The sequence below is a fragment of the Onychomys torridus genome, chromosome 2, assembly GCF_903995425.1.
Source record: "Onychomys torridus chromosome 2, mOncTor1.1, whole genome shotgun sequence".
Taxonomy (NCBI): Eukaryota; Metazoa; Chordata; class Mammalia; order Rodentia; family Cricetidae; genus Onychomys; species Onychomys torridus.
The window spans coordinates 80,425,183-80,448,996 of NC_050444.1; the positions used below are offsets into that span (position 1 = coordinate 80,425,183).

At 48.1% G+C, this 23,814-nt stretch overlaps 1 protein-coding gene across 1 annotated transcript in view; it reads left to right on the forward strand.

Moving 5' to 3' along the window:
* Snx30 (sorting nexin family member 30) overlaps nucleotides 1-23,814 on the forward strand; it is a 107,163-nt gene extending 83,349 nt beyond the window's left edge. The window contains exons 5-9 of the mRNA XM_036177488.1: nucleotides 709-904; nucleotides 2,126-2,325; nucleotides 8,639-8,725; nucleotides 14,184-14,336; nucleotides 18,121-23,814. Of these exons, the coding sequence (XP_036033381.1) occupies nucleotides 709-904; nucleotides 2,126-2,325; nucleotides 8,639-8,725; nucleotides 14,184-14,336; nucleotides 18,121-18,180 (696 nt within the window). The 3' untranslated portion in view covers nucleotides 18,181-23,814. The remainder of the gene's footprint in view (nucleotides 1-708; nucleotides 905-2,125; nucleotides 2,326-8,638; nucleotides 8,726-14,183; nucleotides 14,337-18,120) is intronic.

Below are 23,814 nucleotides of genomic sequence, written 5' to 3' on the forward strand. Positions count from 1 at the left end.
TTTAAAGGCAGGGGCTAGCTTTGCCCAGAGGGTCTGGGGCCTAGCCATGCTGACAGGGAAGCTGGACATGAACATATGGATGTGAGCCTGGGGGTCTGTTGTAGAGTGCTGTTCTCTAAACAGAATAGCCATCATCTTGTCAGACTTTGTGCAAGAGACCCTCAAGAGTGGGGCCTGGTGGCTTGTTGCTCCCTCAGAGAAGGATAGGCATGTGTGTGGCGGGTGGGGTGGGAGGGTCTTCATTGGGCCCTCCCTTGAACCCAGCTGCTCCCTCCTTCACTTTACAGCCAGCTGTATATGATTCTTCCTGATTGCACATGGCCTCATGGTCCTGGGAGATGCTAGAAGTTTAGCTAAGGGAGGCTATCCATGTTTTCGGCTATGGGGATGCCCTCATCCATGCTGGAGTGAGACTTTCTTGTGTGTGAGCCCCTTGCTCCTGTCAGTAACCGCTCACCTGTACTCTGTAAGCTCAGTAAACTCACTGGCTCCTCAATTTGGACATCGGATTGTGCTTTGGTTTGCCCTATAAGGGTAAATAGGTGTTTGTTTGACCTCCCCGGGGAAAGAGTTCCTACATGGGGCTGTTAATGTGTGTGGCCCTGACAGCTTCTGCTTTCTAGTTCTTATATTTCCAGTAGTCGCCAGCTTCAGGAGCTGGTTTCCTTAGCCCTGGCTGTGTGACAAGATGGCACTTGTTGTCTGCAGGACCTGAATGCCTACAAGAAGCAGGGGATAGCATTGCTGACCAGAGTGGGTGAGTCCGTCAAGCACGTCACAGGAGGCTATAAGCTGCGGAGTCGGCCTCTGGAGTTTGCAGCCATCGGTGACTACTTAGACACGTTTGCACTCAAACTGGGAACCATGGATCGGATAGCCCAGCGGATCATCAAAGAAGAAATAGGTGAGCTCTTTGTTGAGACTGATGGGCCCAGAGTAGCAGGAATGGCATTCAGATATGCCAGGCTGAACCAACCTGCAGAAACGCCACAGTGACAGAATCAGGTCTTATTCTGCTTAAAACCAAATACAAGAGGGAGGAGCTGGTTGTGCTGAGAATGTAATTTTGCACTCGGACCTTGTCCTGCACCCAGCCTGGTGCTTCCCCATGCTCTCCATCCACAGGGCCGATGATTACAGAAATGAACTTAGCAGAGAGATGGTTCACAAGAACAGTGAGGGGACCTGTGTTTGCCAAGGCTGTGACTCTGAGCTTTTGAACTTGGTATCCACTCCTTCACCCTGCCCTGCTTCACTTCACGTCCTCTTCGGAGCCGGAGAATTGCTCAAGCCTAACTCTGTCTGTCCTTATCACCACTACTGCCTGTGTGTCTACCCTTCTCCTGTCATGGCCACCTGATTAACCACCTCCCAGTAACAGGGGGGCACTTTGTCCCCTTACATAGGCCAGACACACCTGAACAATGGTAATTATCACACCAAGACATGAAACACGCCACACAGGTGTTTAAAACCCCTCAGTTACTACCATTTCCTAATAGTTAAACAAGCAGCAACTACACTCTGTCAAAAATGGCAGGAATCCTGGTAACAATGAAGGGCCAGATAATTCTGGACCTTTGGGAGAGGAACTGCGTCTGCCTGTGTAAGCCCACACCTCTTTCAGCAAAGTGGTCCCTGTAATCCGTTGTCTTCCCATGGGACTGATGTGTTTTCTTTTAAAAAGACCCCCCTGCCCAGTACTAGAGACATGACTCAGGTTAAGAGCACTTGTTGCTCTTGCAGAGGGCACCTACCTGGTGGCTCACAGCCACCTCTAACTCCACTTCCAGGGGATCTGAGGCCCTCTGAACCTATATGGACATCCCCCCACCCCCCATTGCTTTGTAAAGTGTTGTACTTGCAGCATGGGTAGAGGTGGTTATTTTCAAAGAAAGTTCTCTAGGTTTGGCTCTTAGCCACTTCTTCCATAAAGCATTTTGGTTCCTATTAACAAGAATCCTAGATATTCAAATGTTAGGAAATATTACACGTAAAGGAGGGTGTGCCCAGGAAAGCCAAGGCTGTGCACGCTCGTGCAGAGAGGTCTCTGTTGTGGAGTCCTGAATCAGTCATAGCAGTGGGAGCTTGCCAACCAGATTCCGAGTGGCTTCTCTTCCTATAGAGTACCTCGTAGAGCTGAGGGAATATGGGCCCGTGTATTCCACGTGGAGCGCCTTGGAAGGCGAGCTGGCAGAGCCCCTGGAAGGTGTTTCGGCCTGCATTGGGAACTGCTCCACAGCCTTGGAAGAGCTGACAGATGACATAACAGAAGAGTTTCTGCCGGTGCTCAGGGAATACATTCTGTACTCTGACTCCATGAAGGTAAGCTGCCCTGCTTTTTGCACACTCATCAAAAGGCTCTGAATTTTTGCATGTGGTACTTGTCCCTTCTCTGCAGTTGGGAAGACTGATACCACAGACATATAAATGGACGTGTGGTGAACAGAGGGTGCGAATTAAGTGAAAGAAAAGATTGGAAAAGAAAATTTTGATCAGAGTTCTCATATTGAGAAATGAGATGCTGTAGGAGAAGGATAGTTAGATAACTTTGGGAATTTAAAAACATGATTTGTTGGGGCTGGAGAGATGGTTCAAAGGTTGAGAGCACTGGCTGCTCTTCTAGAGGACCTGAGTTCAGTTCCCAGCACCTACATGGCAGCTCCCAACTGTTTGTAGATCCAGTCCCAGGAATCCACTTCTAGCCTCTTCAGGTGACTGGCACAGACATATAAGCCAGCAAAGCACCCATACACATAAAAATTAATTAATTTTAAAAAGCACAGGATTTGTTAAATAAAGTTGGAAAATATGGTCGAGGAAATCTTAGCAAGCAAGACCAAAAAATGTAGCTGGACAGTCAAACACACCTGCAAATGTTCAGGACTGTGGCAGAAGGTGAGGGGCCGTGCGGCGTTAATCTCAAGGCTCAGCCTCTTTCGGAGAATTCCTGACTGAGGGACAGGGATAACCAAGGGAAGGAAATCAAGAAAGAGGTAGCACAATAAAATCCCCCAAACCTGAAGATAGACGTCTTTTGAGTAAACAGAGTGTGCTAGTCGTCCCGCAAAACGGATGAGAGGAGAACCAGTCCAGCAAATGCCACTGTGTACTCAAGGGAGAAAGAGGTAATACGAGCGAGAACGGCTTTGGTTTAGTGCAGCGAGTGAGAGAAGACAGCCGCGAGGACGCACAGGTCTGTAGATCCCTAGATAGATGGAGGTGTTCCCTGCCCCACATCGGCTCATAGAGCCTGCCTGAGAGCACAGCTTCAGGGGACTGCTGTGACAGTGGCAGCAGACAGAGAAGGGATCTGTCTTCCTAACAGCATGAGAAGGCAGGGTCGCCAGGGTCGCCAGAGCAGCTGAAGTCAGACAGTAAAGAGATTCTGGCCTGTCTCTTCCTTCACCACGTGTGGAGCACTGTACCGAGTTTCTTGATCATTGATCCCCAAAATACTGCAGTCAGGTTAATGGGGCAGGGAGAAGGATCGTCTCCAGTGTGGTAGGGGAAGGGCATGGTGAAAAAGTGTTGCTGGCAGTGTCTGAACCCCAAGCTCAGGCCCAGGGCCATCTGGGGGAAGCTGCTAGGAAAAGAGGTTGCCTGTTGGCCCTTTGGGTTCCAGAAAGACACCTCTGCAGACTGCTCAGGGGTGCACAGGGGTGACCTGACAACAAAGCCAGAGATGCACCTAAGATTGTTGGGGTGGGAGGGGCTTGAATGACTTTCAGAGAGTGAAGTGTGTCTTTATTGGTTCCCTTGCCACTGAATACTCATGCTACCTAAAAATCCTTTTCCTCTCCTCGGAGGGGACTGGACCTGCCTGCACTGAATCTACCAGGTTGAGCTGAATCCCCAGGGGAGTCTTGGCCCTGGGGGAGATGGGAATGGAAGGGGGGGGGGGCGGGAGTGGGGAGGACAGGGGAACCCATGGCTGATATGTAAAATTAAAACACAAATATAATAATCATAATGAATAAAACCACAAAAAGTTCCTTTTCCACATTTTACTCTCCTAGAGAATCCTGTAGTTCCTCTTTCCAGAAAACTTTCAGATATTTTATCTGGCTGTCCTGGAACTCACTGTACAGACCAGGCTGGCCTTGAACTCACAGAGATCTGCCTGCCTCTGCCTCCCGATGCTGGGATTAAATGTGCGCCACCGCTGCCCAGATGTTTTATACCAGTGAGAGAAACTTGGGTATTTGCTAGGAGAACTGAAATGGAGAGGGAGCTTAGTCGAGGCCTGGAGGCCTCCTCTTCCCCGCTGCTGATGGGCTTTAGGACAAGGACAGTCTTGCTGGCTTGGCTGATGGTGGTTACTGGTGCCAGCTTTGACTGAACCGAAGAGAGTCTTTGAGGAAGCCTCCCGGACGCTGCCGGAGCCCTCTTTGCTGTCCCACAGTTTATAAACTCACAGCCTCTCCAGGGGCAGACACGGACTTGTGCTCAGGAGGAGACGTAGTGTGCTCTCCGGTATACACTCACAATTGTGGTGTTTTCTTGGAAAAGATCCAGTGTTGATACTGAAAGTCAAACCACAGAATATGTCTCTATTCCTTCAGGTGGTTTTCTCATTGTAGGCGAAAGGCTGTTTGCCACAAGTGTGTCATTGACGCTCTTAGTTCATTGTAAACATTTTGGGTGACAGGTATTACATTTGTATTGTTTGATAATTCTGTTGTAGAAAGTTTCAAACGTGTCTAGAAACTGAAAGCCTGGCAAGCCCACCTCACATGTTCAAGAGTTGCCTACTCATGATCCAGCTACTCCCACCCCACCCCACTCCCTAGTGTTTTAAAGTGAATCCTAAGCATCATTATAATTTTGTAGAAAAATACTTAGCACCCCAAATATACATGCTCTTATAGTCAAGTAAAAAAACATATCATTATCACAACTATTACAACCTAAAGCCAAGGGCTGGGTAGCTCAGTGGTGGAACACTTGTCTAGCATGCTTGAGAACCAAGGTTCAACCTCTCAGCACTGTGGGAAAAATCGTGAACAGTTACTGGGCTGGGGAGATGACTGGGTGTGGGGAGTTGGCTAAGAGTACTTTCTATGAAAGCTTGGGGAACTGGGTTTGGATTCCTAGTACCCACATAAGCCAGATGTGGCTCTGTGCATCTGTAACCCAGTGCTGGGTGGTGGTAGGGGTAGCAGAAACAGGAGCATTACTGGGGCTTGTTGAAGCTTGTCAGTCTAGGTACAAAAACCCTGTAGACCCCAGGTTCTGTGAGAGACCTTGTCTCAGGAGAATAAGGTGGAGATTGATAGAGGGGGACACCCAGTGTCCTCCTCTGGGCTCTGTGTGCATGAACATGGGTATGCAATGTCACACACACACACACACACACACACACACACACACACACACACACACACACACTTTTAATAAACAGCTTCTTACTGTGGTCACCTAGCCGGTAGTACTCAAATTGTCTCACACAGTTTTTATAATCCTCTCTCCAAAACCCCTCAGAATCTGTATATTCATTGAGAGGTTTCTTAACTATTTTAAAATCTACCCCCATTTTTCTTTTTCCTCACAATTTTCTTGTTAAAAGTGAGCACTGAGCTGAGTCCTCAGCCTTCTCTTCATCTGAACAGAAACCAGTGAGGTTCCAGATTCTCAGGACCACTTAAAACCCTGCTGAGGATTAAAACCCTGCCTCTGAAAACAGCGGCGGCCAAGAGAAGCCCATTCTAATCCTCCTCACCCGTCCCCGAGCCCTCAGGCCTCCCCACGTTGTCCCTGGTTTGCTCTTCCTGGGTGACACTGTATCTTCCCAGGACTGCTTGCATGTTTCTTGTCCACCTCCTCTCTGGCATGGGAGCTCCGCGATGGCAAAAGTGTTTTGTTCTGTTCTCTGCCCTCGGTTGATGAATCATGATTCTGAAAGGTGGAAGTTGGGGAGGAAAGCTGGCGACCTCCAGGTGGCTTGTGTTCGTCCATCGGAGGCAGGGCCTCTCTGGAGCTTCCTGGCTCTTTTGTTCCCGTACCAACCCTCTCTTACAGTCACAAGCTGGTTTGGCCAGTTGTAACCCCAGAGACTGTGTTTGGGATGGGGAGCCATCCTTAACATGGCCAGGAAAGGATCCCCCTTAGAAGATACCCAACCTTCAGCATGGCTGGGTTGTGGTCAGGCTGTGAAACCCCAAGTCAGAAGATGGAGGACACTGAACTGCTACTGTCCTGTCACTCTGCAGTGTGACACCTTGCACTGTCACCATGCCCAGTCTCCTCATTTAGACAGTAGGCTCTGTGTCTGTCCTTCGCCTCCACCAGGTTGCCGGGAGCCTTTCATTGCTGTCTGGTGATTATGGGATGTGAGCCCAGGTCCTCCCTGAGCCTGCCCATGAAGGCAGCATCTGTTTGCTCCAGGGGAGATTGAGCGGCAGAGGCGTGGACAGAAGAGCAGCCCTGACAAGCTGGATCTGAGCTGCCTTCTTTGTGGAATGGGATGTGTAGTTGCCCTTTAGACTGTGGTGACCATCTAGGGTGGATGCATCTTCTCTCACTTCCCTCCCTTCAAGGGTCTTGGCATCCTCAACAAAGTGACCTAATACAAGCCAGGGAGAGAAAACCACACCCTGGGCTGACAGTCCAAGGCCTTTTCTCAAGAATGTTGGTTCGGAGATTCTGGTCACACCAACAGAGTGCCTATCTGTGCAGCTCTATTCCTTGACGTGGTGGACTGAAAATGTCTGCCTTTTCCAGTAAGATGTGCAACATTCTGTGAAGGGAGTATACACACACGCTGGATAAAATGTCACCACAGACAGCGTCGTGAGTTTATTTCTCTTGGGTAGAGAGGATGATTTTTCAGTACTCCTAGTACCAGACAGGTAGATTTAGATGATAGCCTAGACTTTGTGAAATCAGAAATCCTTGTTATTTTCCTTTGTTTTGTTTTATAGGTTTAGCTGTTAAGTGTGGTAGCCACTGGCCATATATGATGATTTATTTGACTTTAAATTTAATGAAATGAATAAAAATTCAGGGCTGGAGAGATGGCTCAATGGTTAAGAGCACTTGCTGCTTTTGCAGAGGACCCAAATTATGGTTCCACCACCCACATCAGATGCTCACAACTGTTTATAACTCAAGCTTCAGGGGAACTGACACCTCTGGTCCTGGTGGGAACCTGCATATTCTCTCTCTCTCTCTCTCTCTCTCTCTCTCTCTCTCTCTCTCTCTCTCTCACACACACACACACACACACACACACACACACACACACACACACCTGTTTCTTCAGTCACATGAGCCATGTGCCAAGTTCTTGACAGGCAGATGAGGCTAGTAACTGCTGTCTAATAGACTGTTTCCCTCACAACAGAAAGCTCCCTTGGAGACATTCATGAGTGTGGGGAGTGAGCCTCAGAGCGCTTAGGAGAAAGATGACTGGCCCACTTGGAGAATGAGTGATTACAGGTTATATACTCTTCAAAGTAGATTCCTCAGGAGAAGACTTGGGGCTCCCAATGTCAATGATTCTCTTTAGAAGATGGGCCATAGAGTACCCTCAGACAATTAGGCACTCAACACTTTTGAACACATCCGCAGGGACACCAAGTACCTAACAGTTCAGGAATGGGTCCTTCTTGCCCTGACTTCATGCCGTGTTGGAAGGTCCCTGTGTAGAATTTATGTTTAGAACCTGTTTTGGTAACTTGTGGCTTCTGAGTCGGTGGGTAAGAAGGTTCTCACCATTCCTAGTTTGCCATTTTCTAATATACCTGAAGAAGCTTGAGGGGAAGAACTGAGGTGTGCTCTTTTACTGTAGGCTCTTGTGTCTGGGCAGCTGGGCTAAGATCGGGGAAGGGAAGTGAGCCCAGGGCACAGGCTCAAGGTGCCATTCACTCTCAGGTGCTCCTTGCTAGTGTGGACGGAGCACACTATTTTGTACATACAGAGGATTGAGTCTCTTCATCCAGTCCCTGACCCAGAGTAGACAACAAACAAGTAGCTGATGGAACAGTAGACAGGTTGGTCTACCAGGGATCAGCCAACACTAAGGAGTCAAGAACTCGCCTATAATCGTTCTGTAATGGAGTGACGATAGCTGATTAATGTATTCATGAAAATTGCTGAGAGTAGATTTAAATGCTCTCACCACAAAGAAATAAGCATGAGGTAATGTCTGTTAATTAGCTCAGTGTAGCTACACCATAACATGCATGTATTTTGGAACACTGTACACAATAAATATGTATGATTTTTGTCAGTTGTATAAATTAATGATTAAGAACTGTTTTGACTGTTTTCCCACTGAAATCAAAGACAGCCCTGTGTTTAAGCACAGAGCTTGGCATCTGTCAGAATTCTCTGTACATGGTAAGGCTGAGGCCTTGGGACAGTGTGGTGGAGGGTGTACATCTCCCCACTTGTCCTTTCCAAAATCTATTGCTGTCAACATCTGGCGGCGTACTTCCCTGGAAAGCCCACTCTCCAGGATTGGTTCTCCTTCCTTCCCTTCTGTTCTCAGAGCTCATGTCATGTACAGCTTCTGGACCACAACCCCTGTCCTGGGAACACATGGCTGGGCCAGGGCACTGGGATTTGGGGAGGGCTGGGAGTTGGAGGCCCTTTATAGACAGACTGTTAACATGCTTCTCTCTACCTTCCACAGAGTGTGTTGAAGAAGAGGGACCAAGTTCAAGCAGAGTATGAAGCCAAATTGGAAGCTGTGGCTCTGAGAAAGGAAGATCGCCCCAAGGTCAGGACAGCACCCAGCAAAGGCTGAACACCACAGGCTCCCTACTGATGCTGAGGCTCATCCTTAGATTTAAGGATAGGATCTTGCCGCTACCAATATGTCGTTCTCTTTCTTGTTTGTCTGTGATTAGACTTTGTAGTTGTATTCACAGGAGTGGGAGTAGGGAGTGTCACTGAAATGTTATAGTAAGGATCAGTGTTCAGGCAAATAGTCTGACGTCAGAGCTAGTCATCTGTACTCCCCTCCCTGAAACAGATTTGGAGAATTTGAAACCCAGACCTCAGAGATAACACTCTTTGACTATGTGTGCGCCTTTCCTTTTTTTAAATTAATTGTTTCACATATTAGTGTACTAGTCATCTGACCTAGAGGGGAGGCAGTATCACCCCACTCCATGGGCAGGAAAGTGAGTCACAGAGCAGTTCTGTGCATTGCTTGGCCTTTCGGATGCAGATGTCTCTACACCCAGTCTGCCATCATAGCAGGCATAGATGCATGTCTGCTGTGTTGATTCATGTGTTACCATAGTGATCCATTGTAACAAGTCTTTTTCTGTCCCACTAGCCGGCTCCCAAATAATGACATAGAGACTTCTTATAATTATGAGTGCCTGACCTACAGGTTAGGCTTGTTCCTAACTAGCTCTTATAACTTAAATTAATCCATTTATATTAATCTCACAAAACTAAAGCCACTGTTAGTAAAGTGAAAATCCAGGGCATCAGGAAATGAGTTAGGTTTAGTTCTATTCCAGAGACTGAGCCAGCTCCTTTAGTTACTGGTAGTCTAGTGGTGGGGGGTGAGGGCTGATCACTTAAAAAGAAAAACTCTGTGTGTGTGTGTGTGTGTGTGTGTGTGTGTGTGTGTTGTTCATGTGGGCACCCAGAAGCCCCAGGATCTCTGTTGTTCACTGCTCTGTGTGCTGGACTACCTGGCCTGGAAGCTTCCGGACATTCCATCTCTGATTCCCATTACAGACTCTGTAGAGTCATGTGGGTTCTAGGAATCCAAACTTACTATCATGCTTATACAGCAAGAGTTTTTCCCACTGAGCTGTGTCTCCAGCCTAAAACCTAATTATTTTTATGTAAACCAGAGGAAGGAAGGAGCTTCATGGGTCTCATGATCCTCACTTCAGAGGGAGTAGTCATTTTAGGATGGAGGAGTCGGGATGAAGGAGCAGACCGCATGGCTGAGGCGCTAGCCGGAGCCTTGTGATCTCTCAGTACAAGCCGAGGACAGGGCTGGTGAGGCTTCTAGTGCTGAGAGAGACATACCTGGATAGGATTTCTAGTTTTGCTCTTTTTTGAGGCTTGAGAAAACTGTAGACACTGAGCTGGTTTGCCCTCAGTCAGTGGAACTGTTTTGTGTAGACTTAGTGTGGTGGTTTGGAAGAAGATGGCCCCCAAAGAGAATATGGCAGTATTAGGAGTGTGGCCTTGTTGGAGGAAGTGTGCCACTTTTGCTCAAGCTTTCCTCAGTGTGACACTCAGTCCACTTCCTGTTGCCTGCATATCAACATGTAGCAGATCCTTCTCTAGCACCATGTCTGCTTACACACTGCCATGCTCCCTGCCATGATGATAATGGACTGAACCTCGGAAGCTGTAAGTTGCCACCTCAATTAAATGTTTTCCTTTATAAGAGTTGCGATGGTCATGGTGTCTCTTCACAGCAATAGAAACCCTAACTAAGGCACTTAGCTTTCCTCCCAATTTTAATGTTGAGAAACCACAGGCATAGGAGGAGACCAGCTGCCTTCTGCTGGCTTTGTCAGGACCAGACTTCACAAGTCTTAGAATGTGGCCCTCTTCAGAGACTCAGCTGTTACTACAGAAGTGTCAAGAGGACTTGATATGTAAAGGTGGGCTAGACAGCGGCACACTGAGTAAATAATGGGGGTGAACTGTGGAGGGGACATTTACATTTTAGTCAACTTTGCATTTAAAAGAAAGATTTATTTTATGTGCATGAGTGTTTTACTTACATTTATGTATATGTATGTACCGTGTGCCTGTGGAAACCAGAAGAGGGTGTTGGAACCCTTGGAACTGGAGTTATAGGTAGTGCTGAGTTGCCATGTTGATCCTGGGAACCACATCCATGCCCTTCGAGAGTAGCAGATGCTCTTAACCGCTGCGCCATCTCTCCAATACCTGTAGTTTTCCCATTTTTTCTCTTTCCCATGCTAATACATTCACGTAGAGCTAATTCAGAAAAAAATAAGGAAGCCTGTAATCCCAGTATTCAGGAGACTGAGAGGCAGGGGAATCCCCAGTTAGAGGCCTGCCTGGAGTATATAGCCAGACAGTGTCTCAAGAAGCAAACGGCGAACAAGAAAGAATGAGGGAGGCCAGGAAAGATGCTATGCAAAAATAGAGTTTTGTTTTGGTTTTTTGAGAGAAGGTTTCTCTGTGTAACCTTGGCTGTCCTGAAACTTCCTCTGTATCCCAGGCTGGCCTTGAACTCACAGAGACCGCCTGGCTCTGCCTCCTGAGTGCTGGGATTAAAGGTGAGTGCCACTACTACCCAGCATAATATAGTTATTTTAAAAGGTAATTTTGGAAAATGGCAGAAAGCAGCAGGCACCATGTACCCACAGTTGAAAGCAGAGGAAGGTGGATGTGGGCACCAGACAAGTTCCCCTGCCCCTTCCCCTTAATTCAGCCAGGCACCCCACGGTGTTTGGAGTGGGCCCTCTCTTAGCTGACCCTCTCCGGAACCCCTTCTGCACACACCCAGAGAGTATCTTGGGTGATTCTAAAATCTAGTCAAGTTGACAATGACCACAGTTGTGTCAAAAGGGCAGCAACTCCCCCCACGCCCCTGTGTTGGGATTGGAATTCAGGACCTTTGCGTAGTAGCCGGGTACTGTACTGTTGAGCTGTGCCCCAGCACACTGTTGTAGTTAGTGTCTGACCCTGTAGTCCAGGCTGACCTTGACTGGCTGTCTTCCTACGTCTGCCTTCCTAAGGCTACAATTCCGAGCATCCCATCCTTCAAGGAGACTTCCCTTTCCCTGTACTGGGGACTGAACCCAGAGCCTGATGCATGCCAGGCAAGCACTGCACCACTGAGCCATGTCTCTAGTCCCAGACATCTTAATGGCATGTTCTAAGAGACCAGAGGGCATTTAGCAAGGGTATCTATCAACTCCAAATATTTTTGGCAGGTGGAGAGAGAGGCATTTTCTAGTGAATTTCACGGCAGCTGTGATTGCAGCCAGAGGTGGGCAGAGTTCTGTTCCCTTCCTTTCCCTCCTTCATTCCAGCCTTCTGTCAGTGTCAGTGTCCCACTTGACAGATGGGGAGCCAGGGCTCGGGGTTGGCTGACTCGGTGCCCAGCTGACAGACGTTGAGCTGGTGCTTTGCCCGTTCCACATGGGCTCCCTGCAGCCTTTGCACCGTTGAGGGGAGCTTTGGCTTTTGTGAGTATTCGCAGATGAGCGCTGCAGGGACTCGGGGAGACTCTGGGCCTTCTCTTGGGTCTTTCGCTCTGTCTCTCTAGCTTCGTCCCTGGAAAGGAGCCCGTGGCTCCCCATCTCTCTGAATGTGCTCTTGACTTCTCAGTCACTGGATTCTCTTCTCCTCACCATTCTCTGGAAGGTTGGTGATTTTACTCTGTGCCCTTCTGTTTTTCTACCTCAGGCTCACACAGAAACCTCTGTGCACCACACACAGGTGAACACATGATGCTGCCTGATGCTGGAGATGCCTCGTCTAGGGTTCAGGCTTCCGTGGGCTATGAGGATCAATACGCTGCCACTCCCAGTTGTGCAGAGGGAAAATGCTCTGCTCAGTGTAGTTGGCTGGGAAACCACTGGGTTGTACGTGACAGAGGAATTAGTCTAGAGATTCTAGTCATCTACGGTGGGGAGCGAATACTGTGAATCTCCGGCCTTGCTTCGAGAAGGAAATGGGTAGAGATTTATTTATTAGCGCCTGGAAATGCCCTGCCCACAGAAAGAGCTCAAGAATATGTATTTTAAATGGATTTAGGCTACCACTCTGCACCACCACACACGGAAACATACAGTGTTAGCTCACCAAACAAACGAGCAAACAGCGACCATTAGCACCGTACAGATCATCACACCTGAGCCTTTCTCTGATGGAATTTCTCACCAGACATGGAGGAGCCTGTGTGGGAACAACAGCTTCTCCTCAATTCAGACTTTTATTTATTTATTTATTTATTTATTTATTTTTAATTAATTAATTAATTAATTAATTAATTGCCTTCGGAGGCCTTAGCAGGTGACCCAGCCCCCAGTTTTTTTTTATCTTATTATAGAGAGCACCATCTTTTATCCTTTGATATTGCCATCCCAATGTCTGTCAGACACAGGAGTGTGACTAACAATTACTGGGTGTTACTCATCAGTTAATTATCACAAAAACACACAAACAAGAAACAGTCACAATGTCACCTACCTACAAGCCTGGGTGTCAGCTGTCAGCAGCCCTCGTATTCATATAGTTGGGCAACTTCACAAGGGAAGGTACCAGTTACCTCAGCCCAGTCCTTGCTGTGTCGACATCGTCCTGGCTGATAGACACTGACTCTCAATAGTTACTCCTGTACTTGGGGACATTTGGGCTCATTGGCCTGGGGACTTAAAACCTTGAAAGTTTCATTTGCTTCTGGCAAGTGGTGGCCTAGCTTTGGGCATGCCGAGCCCTGACCACCATATGGGCCCAATGGGGCACTTGAGATAAGACAGGAAAATCTGGCTTTGGAAAGCCATTGTGACCAGGAGGTCCTCATTAGCTATGTGGGATGAATGTAACTCACCATGGCAAGTGAAGGTTACGAAACCCAGGGGACACGTTTCCCTTTGGAGAAGGTCTTCCTAAACCTTAAGAAAAGCTTGAAACCACCTGCTGTGTTATGCTTCGAATTCTTTGGGTACCTTCTTTCATTCTCAGACTTTCTGGTCATCTGCCACCTAGAGCTCTTCGGAAGGGTACCCAGTTTATTTAGGACGTGGAGTTGAGAGGAGGGAGCTGACTGGTTGTCTCGTTATTACAGTTGACTCAGATAAGCGAGGAAAGGCATCATCAGACATTGCAAGTATTGGACTAGTTCCCGCGACCCAGGAAACCCCTTCTTTTCTAGTTCTGAAGTGACGTAGGACTGACTGTATGCAGGGCTGCTGCTCTGTGTGAAAGTCTGTCCCCTTTGTCAGCACGGATGGGATCCGAAGCCTCCTTACTCTGATTGCAGGGTTTTCCTTCCCATTTGCAAATGGAGGCAGACACCCATTTCCTGGGTGTCTGTTCTGGTGAATGGGTGGGATGATGCCTGCTTTTTACAAACTCTTCTGAAGACCCCACCACCTGAGCCTCTGTTTCCCAGGGACATGTTAATTTAGCACGTCCGCTCACTACAGATGTCTGAGGAGGAGCTCAGGAGAAACCAGGCGCACTTCACAGCCAGGAATCCGTATCCCTTCCAGGTGCCGGCGGATGTGGAGAAGTGCCAGGACAGGCTGGAGTGCTTCAACGCTGACCTGAAGGCTGACATGGAGAGGTGGCAGAGCAGCAAGCGGCATGACTTCCGGAGACTGCTCGTCGGCTTGGCCGACAAGAATATCCAGTACTATGAGAAGGTGAGAGGCGGCCGGGCCACTGTGGTTTCCAGTGGCCAGAGCCTTTGGGGCGGGCGGGGTCTCCCAGAAACCCCAAAGCTCCATCCTCCTTGTCCCATCCTTAACTTGCATCTGAGCTACCCCGAGTGCCCTGGCGAGCAGTGCTGAATTTGGAAGCAGAGACCCAGGTCTATAGGCTCTCCTGCACACCGCCCACTTCTCATAGGCTCTCCTGCACACCGCCCCTTCTCATAGGCTCTCCTGCACACCGCCCTCTTCTCATAGGCTCTCCTGCACACCGCCCCTTCTCATAGGCTCTCCTGCACACCGCCCCTTCTCATAGGCTCTCCTGCACACCGCCCACTTCTCATAGGCTCTCCTGCATACGCTGGAGGAAGTGGCTCTTTGGTCTGGACAGCTGGCTGTTTCCCAGACCCAGTAGACCAGCACTTGGGTACCCCCAGTTTATGGAGGCTTTGGGGTTTCTTATGTTATCTTGTGGTTCCACATAGATGGTTCTTCATTTTCACTATGCCAAGGACCCCCTATAGTCATCTGTTGAAGCTGATAGACATCTTAGCAAAATCCTGTTTTTAATGTTAGACTTTACAATGCTCTTTAAATACCTAAAATAAAGATACATAGAATTACATGGGAAAGCAATGATATTAGAAGAGACTTTTATCCCTATATCCTCTTAATCTGTGGACCTCAGGTTAAACATTCCCATTAACTAACACACACACACACACACACACACACACACACACACACACACACACACACACGAGGAGACGGTAAGAGGGAGAGAGCCAGCTCCTGAAATCAAGATTCACTCCTAATGTACCTAATTTGGAGTCATTTCTGGTAAGGAGTCTGGATGTCTCATCTACACTTACAGTTAAACAACGTCCGGTTTCAGTTGAAATAACTTGTGACCTTGAGATTCAGCTGTTGGAAACAGGGCAGCCTCTCTCCCTGGGAAGGTATTGGGACAGGCATATCTCCTAGATTGTGGCCCTAGGACACATCCTCGGCCTCGGCTGTTGCTGAGGCTTCCGTGGTTGTGGCTCACTCTGAGGTGATGTCCCTGTGCTTTTCCCGGCTTCCTACAGGAAAGCCGGGGAGACAAAGCTGGGAGGAGGGAGGTGCCCTCCATCCTTCCTGGCCATTCTCTGGAGTCCCTGCTGCTTCTGAACTGGATCTGCCCTGGATGCTTAGCCTTGTCAGCTCATTAAATGTAACCCTCCATCAGGCTAAGAAGTGTGGGCATCGGAGGAAGTCCTGAGTGAGTGTATATGTTGACCCCATTTCCAGGCTCCTGAGGCCTCTGACCCACAGGAAACAGGCAAATCCATTTAATCATGGGCAGGCTCAAGAGGGATAGCAAAGCTTCCTGGGGCCTGAGTGTGAGTATTTTTGAACAATTGATCAGGGTGTTACAAAGACAAGAGGGATAGCTTCCTCCTCCCGGGTATTTACAGCCTGTGCTCAACTCAGCCTACAAGCCGCCTACAGGCCACCTACAGAGATTACCAATACTAGCTAACACCCCACCCCTATGCTGTACCTAATAAACTCACCAGGCTCCATGTTTGTGACACTAGGAGCCCTCTATCAGAGTGAGCACACCCCATCTGATCCCAACTTTGCAGCATGCCTGTCTGTATGTCTGTCCTTCCTTCTTCGCCAACCCCTAGTCAGGGTTCCAGGACTCAAGCCACATGGTCATGTCAAGTGGTGTGACAAAGAAGATTTTATGATTTTCAATTTGAAGCTAAAGAGACCAACACTCACAGAAGTTTAAAAATCCTCCTAAGCTGACCCACCCTTTGAGTACCAAACTATAAATATCTAACTGATGGAACTGTAAGTCCGGGATTGTCCCATGCACAATCAGCTTAGGAAACGGGCCACATGCTTTTGGAAACAGCCTTGCTTCCTCAAAGGTAGGAAGCGCCTCACATGAAGTCAAGGCCTCCTCCTGCTGGCTGTGAGTTAGGGAAGGCGCCCGCCCATTTCTCTCCTTCTTGATTTGTAAGTACTAATCATTTTTCATGGGATAATTGTGAAGATAAAGTAAAACGCACATTCAAGTTACCAGAACATACTCAGCATGTGGCAAACAGTCAGTAAATATTACCTTTGTGTTCTTACTTCTCAGTCTAAAACCATCCAGGTTCAGTGTCTCCATCATACCCGTGGTGGGTGAATGCACCATCTCTAAAGTACCAGAATGCACATAGGTCTCTGTCTGTTTCTTCTCATTGTACCATAAACAGGGTAACTACCTTGAGGCCTGGTCTTGGCATCTACAAGTAATTGACATTTTTTCCTTGTACTTTTTGTGTGCAAAGGATTGTTTACAAAGTTGATGAATAGCAGGATTTGCACAGCCCCCTAGGCATCCTCAGGCATCAGAGATGCACTGATGGTGGGTTCCCAGAGGCAAGGGTGAGATAAGTAAGTTAAAGGTAAGGAACAGGGGGAAAAGACAAACAAAAAACCAAGGGCCTGATGGAGTGGGCAGGAAAGACCAGTCTATGAAATAACATGTATTCTGATCCGTAGAGAAACCTATACCGTAGGCAAAAGGCACAACATCTGCAAGTCCCTGGGCAAGAACTGACACATTTGGGGCCCGAAAAGAAGGTTGGGTTAGGCATGGTTCCTCTCGGGACATGCGGAAAGGCGCTTGGAGCTGGGAGGGGATAGTTTAGAACTTGGAATGCTATGGACTCCCTTCAGCTCCCCTGCCGGAAGCAAGCTCCGTGAGGCCGTCTAGTCTTTCCTTCTTTAGGACAGGCCTCTGCGTGGCCCAGGAAGCTATCAGGGGGAAGTTCCACCTCTCCTCTTTCTGCTTGGCCTGCTGGTGCCTCTCTCCTCTGTGGAACGCCTCCCCCATGACTCAGAAGAGTCCTCCTCCCCCCAAGGCTGGCTAGTACAGTGGGTTTGTCCTGCCCTCTTGCAAGAGTCTTCAGAGGGAGGAGTGTGTCTACTGAGGCACCACTCTCTCCGCCAGTGCCCACATCTTCTCAGTTCTTGGCCTCTCCAAGGACCTGGAATGAAAGGAGCTCACAGTGAAAGGGACGTCAGTGTGCATTCATGTCCTGACTGTGCAGCACGTGACAGTGAACATCGAACACAGAGCAGTGTGTGGGCCTAGTGAAGCCTGAGAGTCGGGCCGGTGCGGTGGCTCACTGCCGAGCCTGACATGGTGGAAGGAGAGAATTGACCCCTTCAGGTTGTCCTGACATCCTCACACATGTCCTGGTACATGTGCTCCCACTCTTCACATGCACGGGAACCACTGTACAAACTGTTAGACTCCCTTCTCCCCGGGGATAACTAAGAGTAGCCCAGACAAGCAAACCAAACTTCAGGTTGGTGAATAAGAGCAGGTTTTCCACCCACCCTGACTCAGGTGGCTGGCCCTTCATGTTTACATCCTTGTACAGCTCCACCCACACCTCCAAGAGTGTCTCCATCGGGGCTCAGAACTGGTATCTTCATCAAGAGTTTCCGGCCTGGTCTAGTTTTCACGTAGTCAAGGGACAGATTTCCTTAGAGTGGCTCCATCTCCACTCCCTGGGTGTAGGCTTCCCACCATCATGAAGGCTTGCAAGCCTTGTAAGGACACTGATAAAGATGGGGGTGACGCATTGTGGACACACACCTGTCACCTCCCCTGTTGATAATAGTAATGATAACACAGGTAGGTGCTGTGGACAAGGGTGATCCCGCAGGCTCAGGATGGGGAGAGTAGCGTTACGCAGCTGACCTTGTGTGGGCGCTATCGTTTCAGTGCCTCATGGCGTGGGAGTCGATTATTCCACTGCTGCAAGAGAAACAGGAGACCAAGTAGATTTGTTCCTGGCACAGAGACTCTTCTGCCTCTACAAGGCGTGGCACCCTGAACCAGAATGTCCCTGCAGTGCCAGAGAGGTGGTCGCGGGAACACAGCACAGCATCACCTCTCGTTTGTGAACTCCCTCCCGCCCCTCCCCCACCGTTGTTTTCAGTTTCGTGTCTATTCCTTGGTGGAGTCCATGAGGCTGTAATCATCTCTCAACAGAAGCATACCTCTGTATTGTGAAGGAACCTCCTAAATGGAACACTACGAAGACTTGAAACTGAGGGACAGGATGACCCCTGGATGACATGTGACAGCACTTGGCTGTTGTGGGACAGAACAATGGCCCTGCTTTTCAGGGACACAGGGGACATGAAGAAGGCAGCTGTGGCTTGCTGTGGAGACGCACTTTACCCCTGGGGGCATTGGCGTGTCCCAGCATAGGAGGTATAGGTACCTTCTTGGAAAGTCCTTAATTTACAGTGGCCTGTGGCTGTGACTGTGGCCTACTGCCTGCTCATCGTGAGTGGCATCCATTGACTTGTTTCTGGTTCACATGGGTCCCTTTAAATCAGTGTCTGCGTGCATCAGTGCTTGAGTGAGCAGGCCAGCGGCGTCCTTGTCCTTATGCGATGCTCAGGAAGCTGAAGGGAATGCTCCCGGATCTTGTTTCTGACACCAGAATGCTGTAGATGAGAAGCTTTTTGGTGTGAATTGGAAAAAAAGGTGCATTTTTTTCTCCGTGAAGGTGTTAGTGTGTTTGTTTTGATTGTTAACCGTCACTGTGGTTGGGATTAGACCTGTTAGGAAACAGCTGCTGTCTTATGGTCAGCGACTTTGCTGTGTGCCACGCCTCAGCTCCAATGTCTGCTTTGCGCAATTTGCCTTTACCTCACCAAAAATGTGTGGTTTAATACTTCTGTCATGCCCACTGAATATCTGGGCAACCTTGCAGTGAGGGCTGGTGTGTCACATTGTTACAACTGTCACAATTTGTAAATTCAGTGTGAATGTTCTATATGAGTGTTTTAACCCCCCAAATTCTGTGATCAGGAAGGAAAGTATCTGCAGGGCCCCCGGAGATGTGAGGAGTGGCAGCATGCTCGTTGCTTCTGGTTCTGTGGAAATCTCCATTTGCAGCCAAAATCTGGGACCTGCTGGCTGTGCTTAAAGTCTTCATTTGAAACTTTGCAAATTGCCATAATACCAACAGTTAGAAGGATCTCTTTCAGATCATTTTTCTTGCTGAAAAGAAGCTGCATAGTGTGTTCTTTCTTCTGTGGCTTTTTGCTAAAAACCCATAAATCTGATCTGCCAGTAAACGGAAGGGGTTTTGTTTATTTTTAAAATGAAGCTTCACATACAAGTTAATTTGCAAATTCCAATCAACACACAGCATGCTGAAATCCTGTCATTCTTGCTAACTGAGTTGGCCTCCAGTAAGCTGCCCCTGGGACATTGTGGACAGCACTGAGACAGCATGAAACAATTTGTCTTTTCCTCAAATTTGACAAGTTTGTGATGGAAATAATAATTCCTGAAACTATTGGTACTTGCCTAAACCCCATCTGTGCCATCCTAAAATCCTTTGATGTGAATTTCGCTTGGTACAAATAGAAATGACCCACTGAAGCAGAAGGGTAAGAACAGTCTGTACACCCCAAACTTCAGTGGCTCGGCATCTCATTCTACCTCTAAACCATCGGGTTGGCGTGGGTGTGAATGCCCAGAGCCAAGCCAAGCATGCTGGTAGAGTCAGGACATGTATTCAGACACCAACAGGCTTCCATTGATGTATGTCAGCAGACACCAGACTGGCCCAGCAGTGATGTCCATCTTTGGGAAACATGAAACTTGGCTTTGTGGACCTTGTGCTTGATACGTGTCCAGTGTCATGATGCTTGGAAAATTAAGGAGAAGCTAAAATTTGATGACCAGCTGCTTGCTGAAACCCCAAGTCAATCCTGTGTGCCGGTTAGCTCAGCAAGAAAGAAGCCCTGTGGAAACAGCCCTGGGCTGCACAGGGAAATGTAGGGAGGGAGACAGGGTCCACAGTCATTCCTTCATGAGAGGCTGCCTTTCACGGCATCTTGAAATTTTTGTTTTTTTCTATTTATTTGGCCAGCAAGCAATGTTCCTTGGCTTTGAGATTCCAGAAAGAGCTGGAATAATGGAGATTTTCTGTCCCCTAGGCATGATGTCAGTGGCCGAGCCAGGAACACCCATGCACAAGAAGTCACTCTTGTCTCTGTCTTCAGGTAGCATCTGGTGGGTTGAGGAGACTGGTCTAGAAGGAGAGGGGTAGCAGACAGTGAAGGAGGCCTCCTGCCTTCCCTACTCCTGGGGCTCCCTCAGTCTCCAGAAGCTCAGCAGTCATAAGCATTGCCTTCTTCTTGGCCAAGCACAAAAGAAATTCTCCATGCAAAATATAGCTCAGAGTGCCAAAATGCCTCAGAGGCTCCATTAGTTCCTTCTGGAGCCTCCAAAGCCTCTGCCTTGAAGTCCCGGATCCTCTTGTTTATTTTTCATGAGACTTTGCCTTGAGGGTAGAGTGCTCCGTACCTCAGGCAAAGGGACACAGATAGCTTTTAGGGCTTCAACACATGACTGAGAAATGAAAGTTGGCTCTAATAACTGTCCAGGTCCTGAGAAAGGGAAGGTTTGTTCACTGGGTCAGAAATCTGCCCAGGCGAAAGAGAACTTAAGAGATGTGAACGTTTAAGAGACTGCTGTAGTTTGTAGCAGGAAAGGTTAGTACTAATGCTGCCAATTTGCAAGAAGAATCTGGGCTGCTCTGCTCAAAGCCAGGAGACTTTGCTCTGGAGTCAGGAGGGACTCTCCTCAGCCTGTGGGGCTTGGGTTTTAGCCTCTCTGGAGGCTCAGTACTGAGTGCTGGTGAATGGAAAATAGGCTTAGGGAAGCAGCAAGCTTGGTGCTGCACCAAGCTCTCCTGAACTCACCAGGCATTCTCCCGCAGCCCAAGTGAGAAAAACCCACCATACCTAGGGATGGAAGTGGAATGTAAGTCTCCCTTTATGCCAAATGTGAGCCCATGGAATGCGTTCTTCCTGCTCAATAGGAGGAACCTGTCCATGCACCCTGCAGCCTTTGCTGAGGTCCAATGAAGTTCTGCTTTAGATGTGAGTGTGGTGCCAATGCTTCTCTTTTAGGACAACACTCAGACTCCCTGACTTGGTCCTGTCCCATGGAACTGAAGGCCTAGGTAGCTGGCTCTGTTTCAGTGAGGGCATTTGATTCATGGAAACGTCACTACACAACACTATCCTGAGCTGGTTAGGATGGGTACAGCAAGGCCAAGGACTGCCGTAGATGCTGCATTGGCCCTACTGGTCTGGGTCTTGGAGTGGACTCGAACTGGGCTCCTCTCTGGCTAGGTAGAACTGGTGACCCTGAAGGGTGATTCTTCCAGGGGATCAGCTCCTGTGGCTGTGGCTGGGTACCCCCTTCTCACATCTGGCCCCCACCTTCTCACAAAGGGTGTTTGGAAATCAATTAAGCTAAGAATATGGCTAGGGGACTTTGGTCATCTTCATTTACAAGATTATGTTGGGAATTTGGGGTTGCCTTCTCAATCTCAAAAGTCTTCAGGATGGTAACAGATTGGATGCACCTTATCACCTGTGATTGTCTCTGCTCAGGTAGAAGGTGGTACTTAGCAGTATAGTTGAGGAAAATGACCTCCTCTTGGCCAAAGAGAGATGCAGTAGGTGTGTTGGGGCTGCTCACTTTCCCCCTGTTGGTAATTTAGTGAATAACGAGAGATTCTGTTACTTTTACCAACCCACTCTGTAGGTTTGAAGGTGCCCCCGTGGTTGCACACATCGGAGGACAGGGACTCTGTCTAAGAAGGCTGGAGTGGGGACTGACCATTCTCTCTTTGATCATATCTGTTTGAAATATTCCTGAGTGTGACTGACTGTCCAACCCTTTATGCATGGCAAAAACAAAAACACATTACTAGTTTTTTAACTACTGTAGTTTGTAAATAAGTGCTGTGGGTCAGGGGAAGCTTCTAAAGAGACCAGTAAGATGTGTATCTCTTATCTGTGTTCTTAGCACTTGAAAACCAACACATCCAGAAAAAGCCACAGACTGTTAAAAGCATAACTAGTTCTTAAAAACTTGTCAGTACCCACTAATTGCCTTACTCTTCAGCTAGTGTTTTTAAAAGTCTGCATAGAAAGTTTCTACACGTGCAAGCAGTTGGTCTAGAAACTTAACATAGGCCATGTTCAGTCCTCTGAAAGGCACAAGCCGGAAGTGAGGGTCACAGAAGGAAGGTGGCCTTTTGGGAGGCGAGACTAAATATTGCTGTTGCCAAATGGTATTTGAAATAACGTCAAGAAACAGGGACCACAGCACTGTTTGCTGTTCCCGAGTGGGGCAGACGAACTTAGGGTGCTTGGCCTAGTTTGGGGTGTGGAGGATACAGACATTCTCAGCAGTGATGAATCACACTGCTTCAGAGAACCCTCTAGATTGTGACGGCGTGGAAGGTTTACCCTGCCTCTGCAGAACAGGCCCTAGAGCATGTTGGGATAGAAATTCTCCAAAGGTTGAAATGCCAAATAACACAAAGCTGTTCTGTAGACTCACTTAGTGTTAAAGCCAGTGGTGACAAGTTGCATATTTGCCTCTCCCCAAAAGTACCGCCCAAGTATCGGGTGATTCTGGGCTCCCCACAGCCCAGGTCAGAGCAGCTAACGCCTGTGCACACTGCTGTTGGACAGGCTGGTTCACTGCCTTAGACTGATGCTCTGCCAGGGACAGTGCTGGAGGGGAGGAGGAGGAGGAGGAGGAGGAGGAGGAGGAGGGATTTTTTTTCCCTAGACTGCGAAGCAACATGTGGATTGATGTAACAAGGCGATGGCTGTGTCAGCTGGGCCTTCATCCAGGAGCAAACCAGCACAAACCAGCATCTTTACCAGGCAGCACTGTCCACCTCGACGGTGCCTGCCGAGGGTGGGGCCTCTCCATCAGAGTCCCCACTCATTGTGTTGTGTGCGCCTGACCAGGAATGCACGGAGAGACAGACAGCCTCCCACAAAACAAACTGCCAGCAAACTTTCTACTCACATTTTAACTGTTTAAGGGGGAATTAAAACAAATTTTTGGACTTTTTTTTATTTTATTTTATTTTTAGAAATTGTTCTTTGTGTTTAAAACTTACAGAGAAGGAAGCAGGCTTCTGAGGTATGGAGTCTCGCTGTGTGCCCTCTCTCCATGCTGCCATTAAGCCAAAACAAAAGCTGTGAACATAAGTGCTTGAGAGAATGCGTGTTGATAAAAGTGATTTATTTACAGATCCAAGTCTTTGTCTCATGAAACTACCAAAAAAGAATGTCACCTTTTTCTTTGTTATGGAACCAGAGATTATAAAAAGAAAAAAAAGTTGTTTTGTTGTATTTTTGATGCTGGCACGAGGTTCTTGTCCACTTTGGTTTTTCGTATATCTGTGTGTAAGAAATCCTGTTTCTTGTTTACTATGGAATTAGTATTACATTTTGAGGTAAACAAAGAATTTGTATTGCTTGATAAACTATTAGCTTGTAAATTAAAAAAAATTCTTTACCTCAATTAACTTAAAGTAATGGACCAATAAACCTATAAAAGATGCTTTATTTA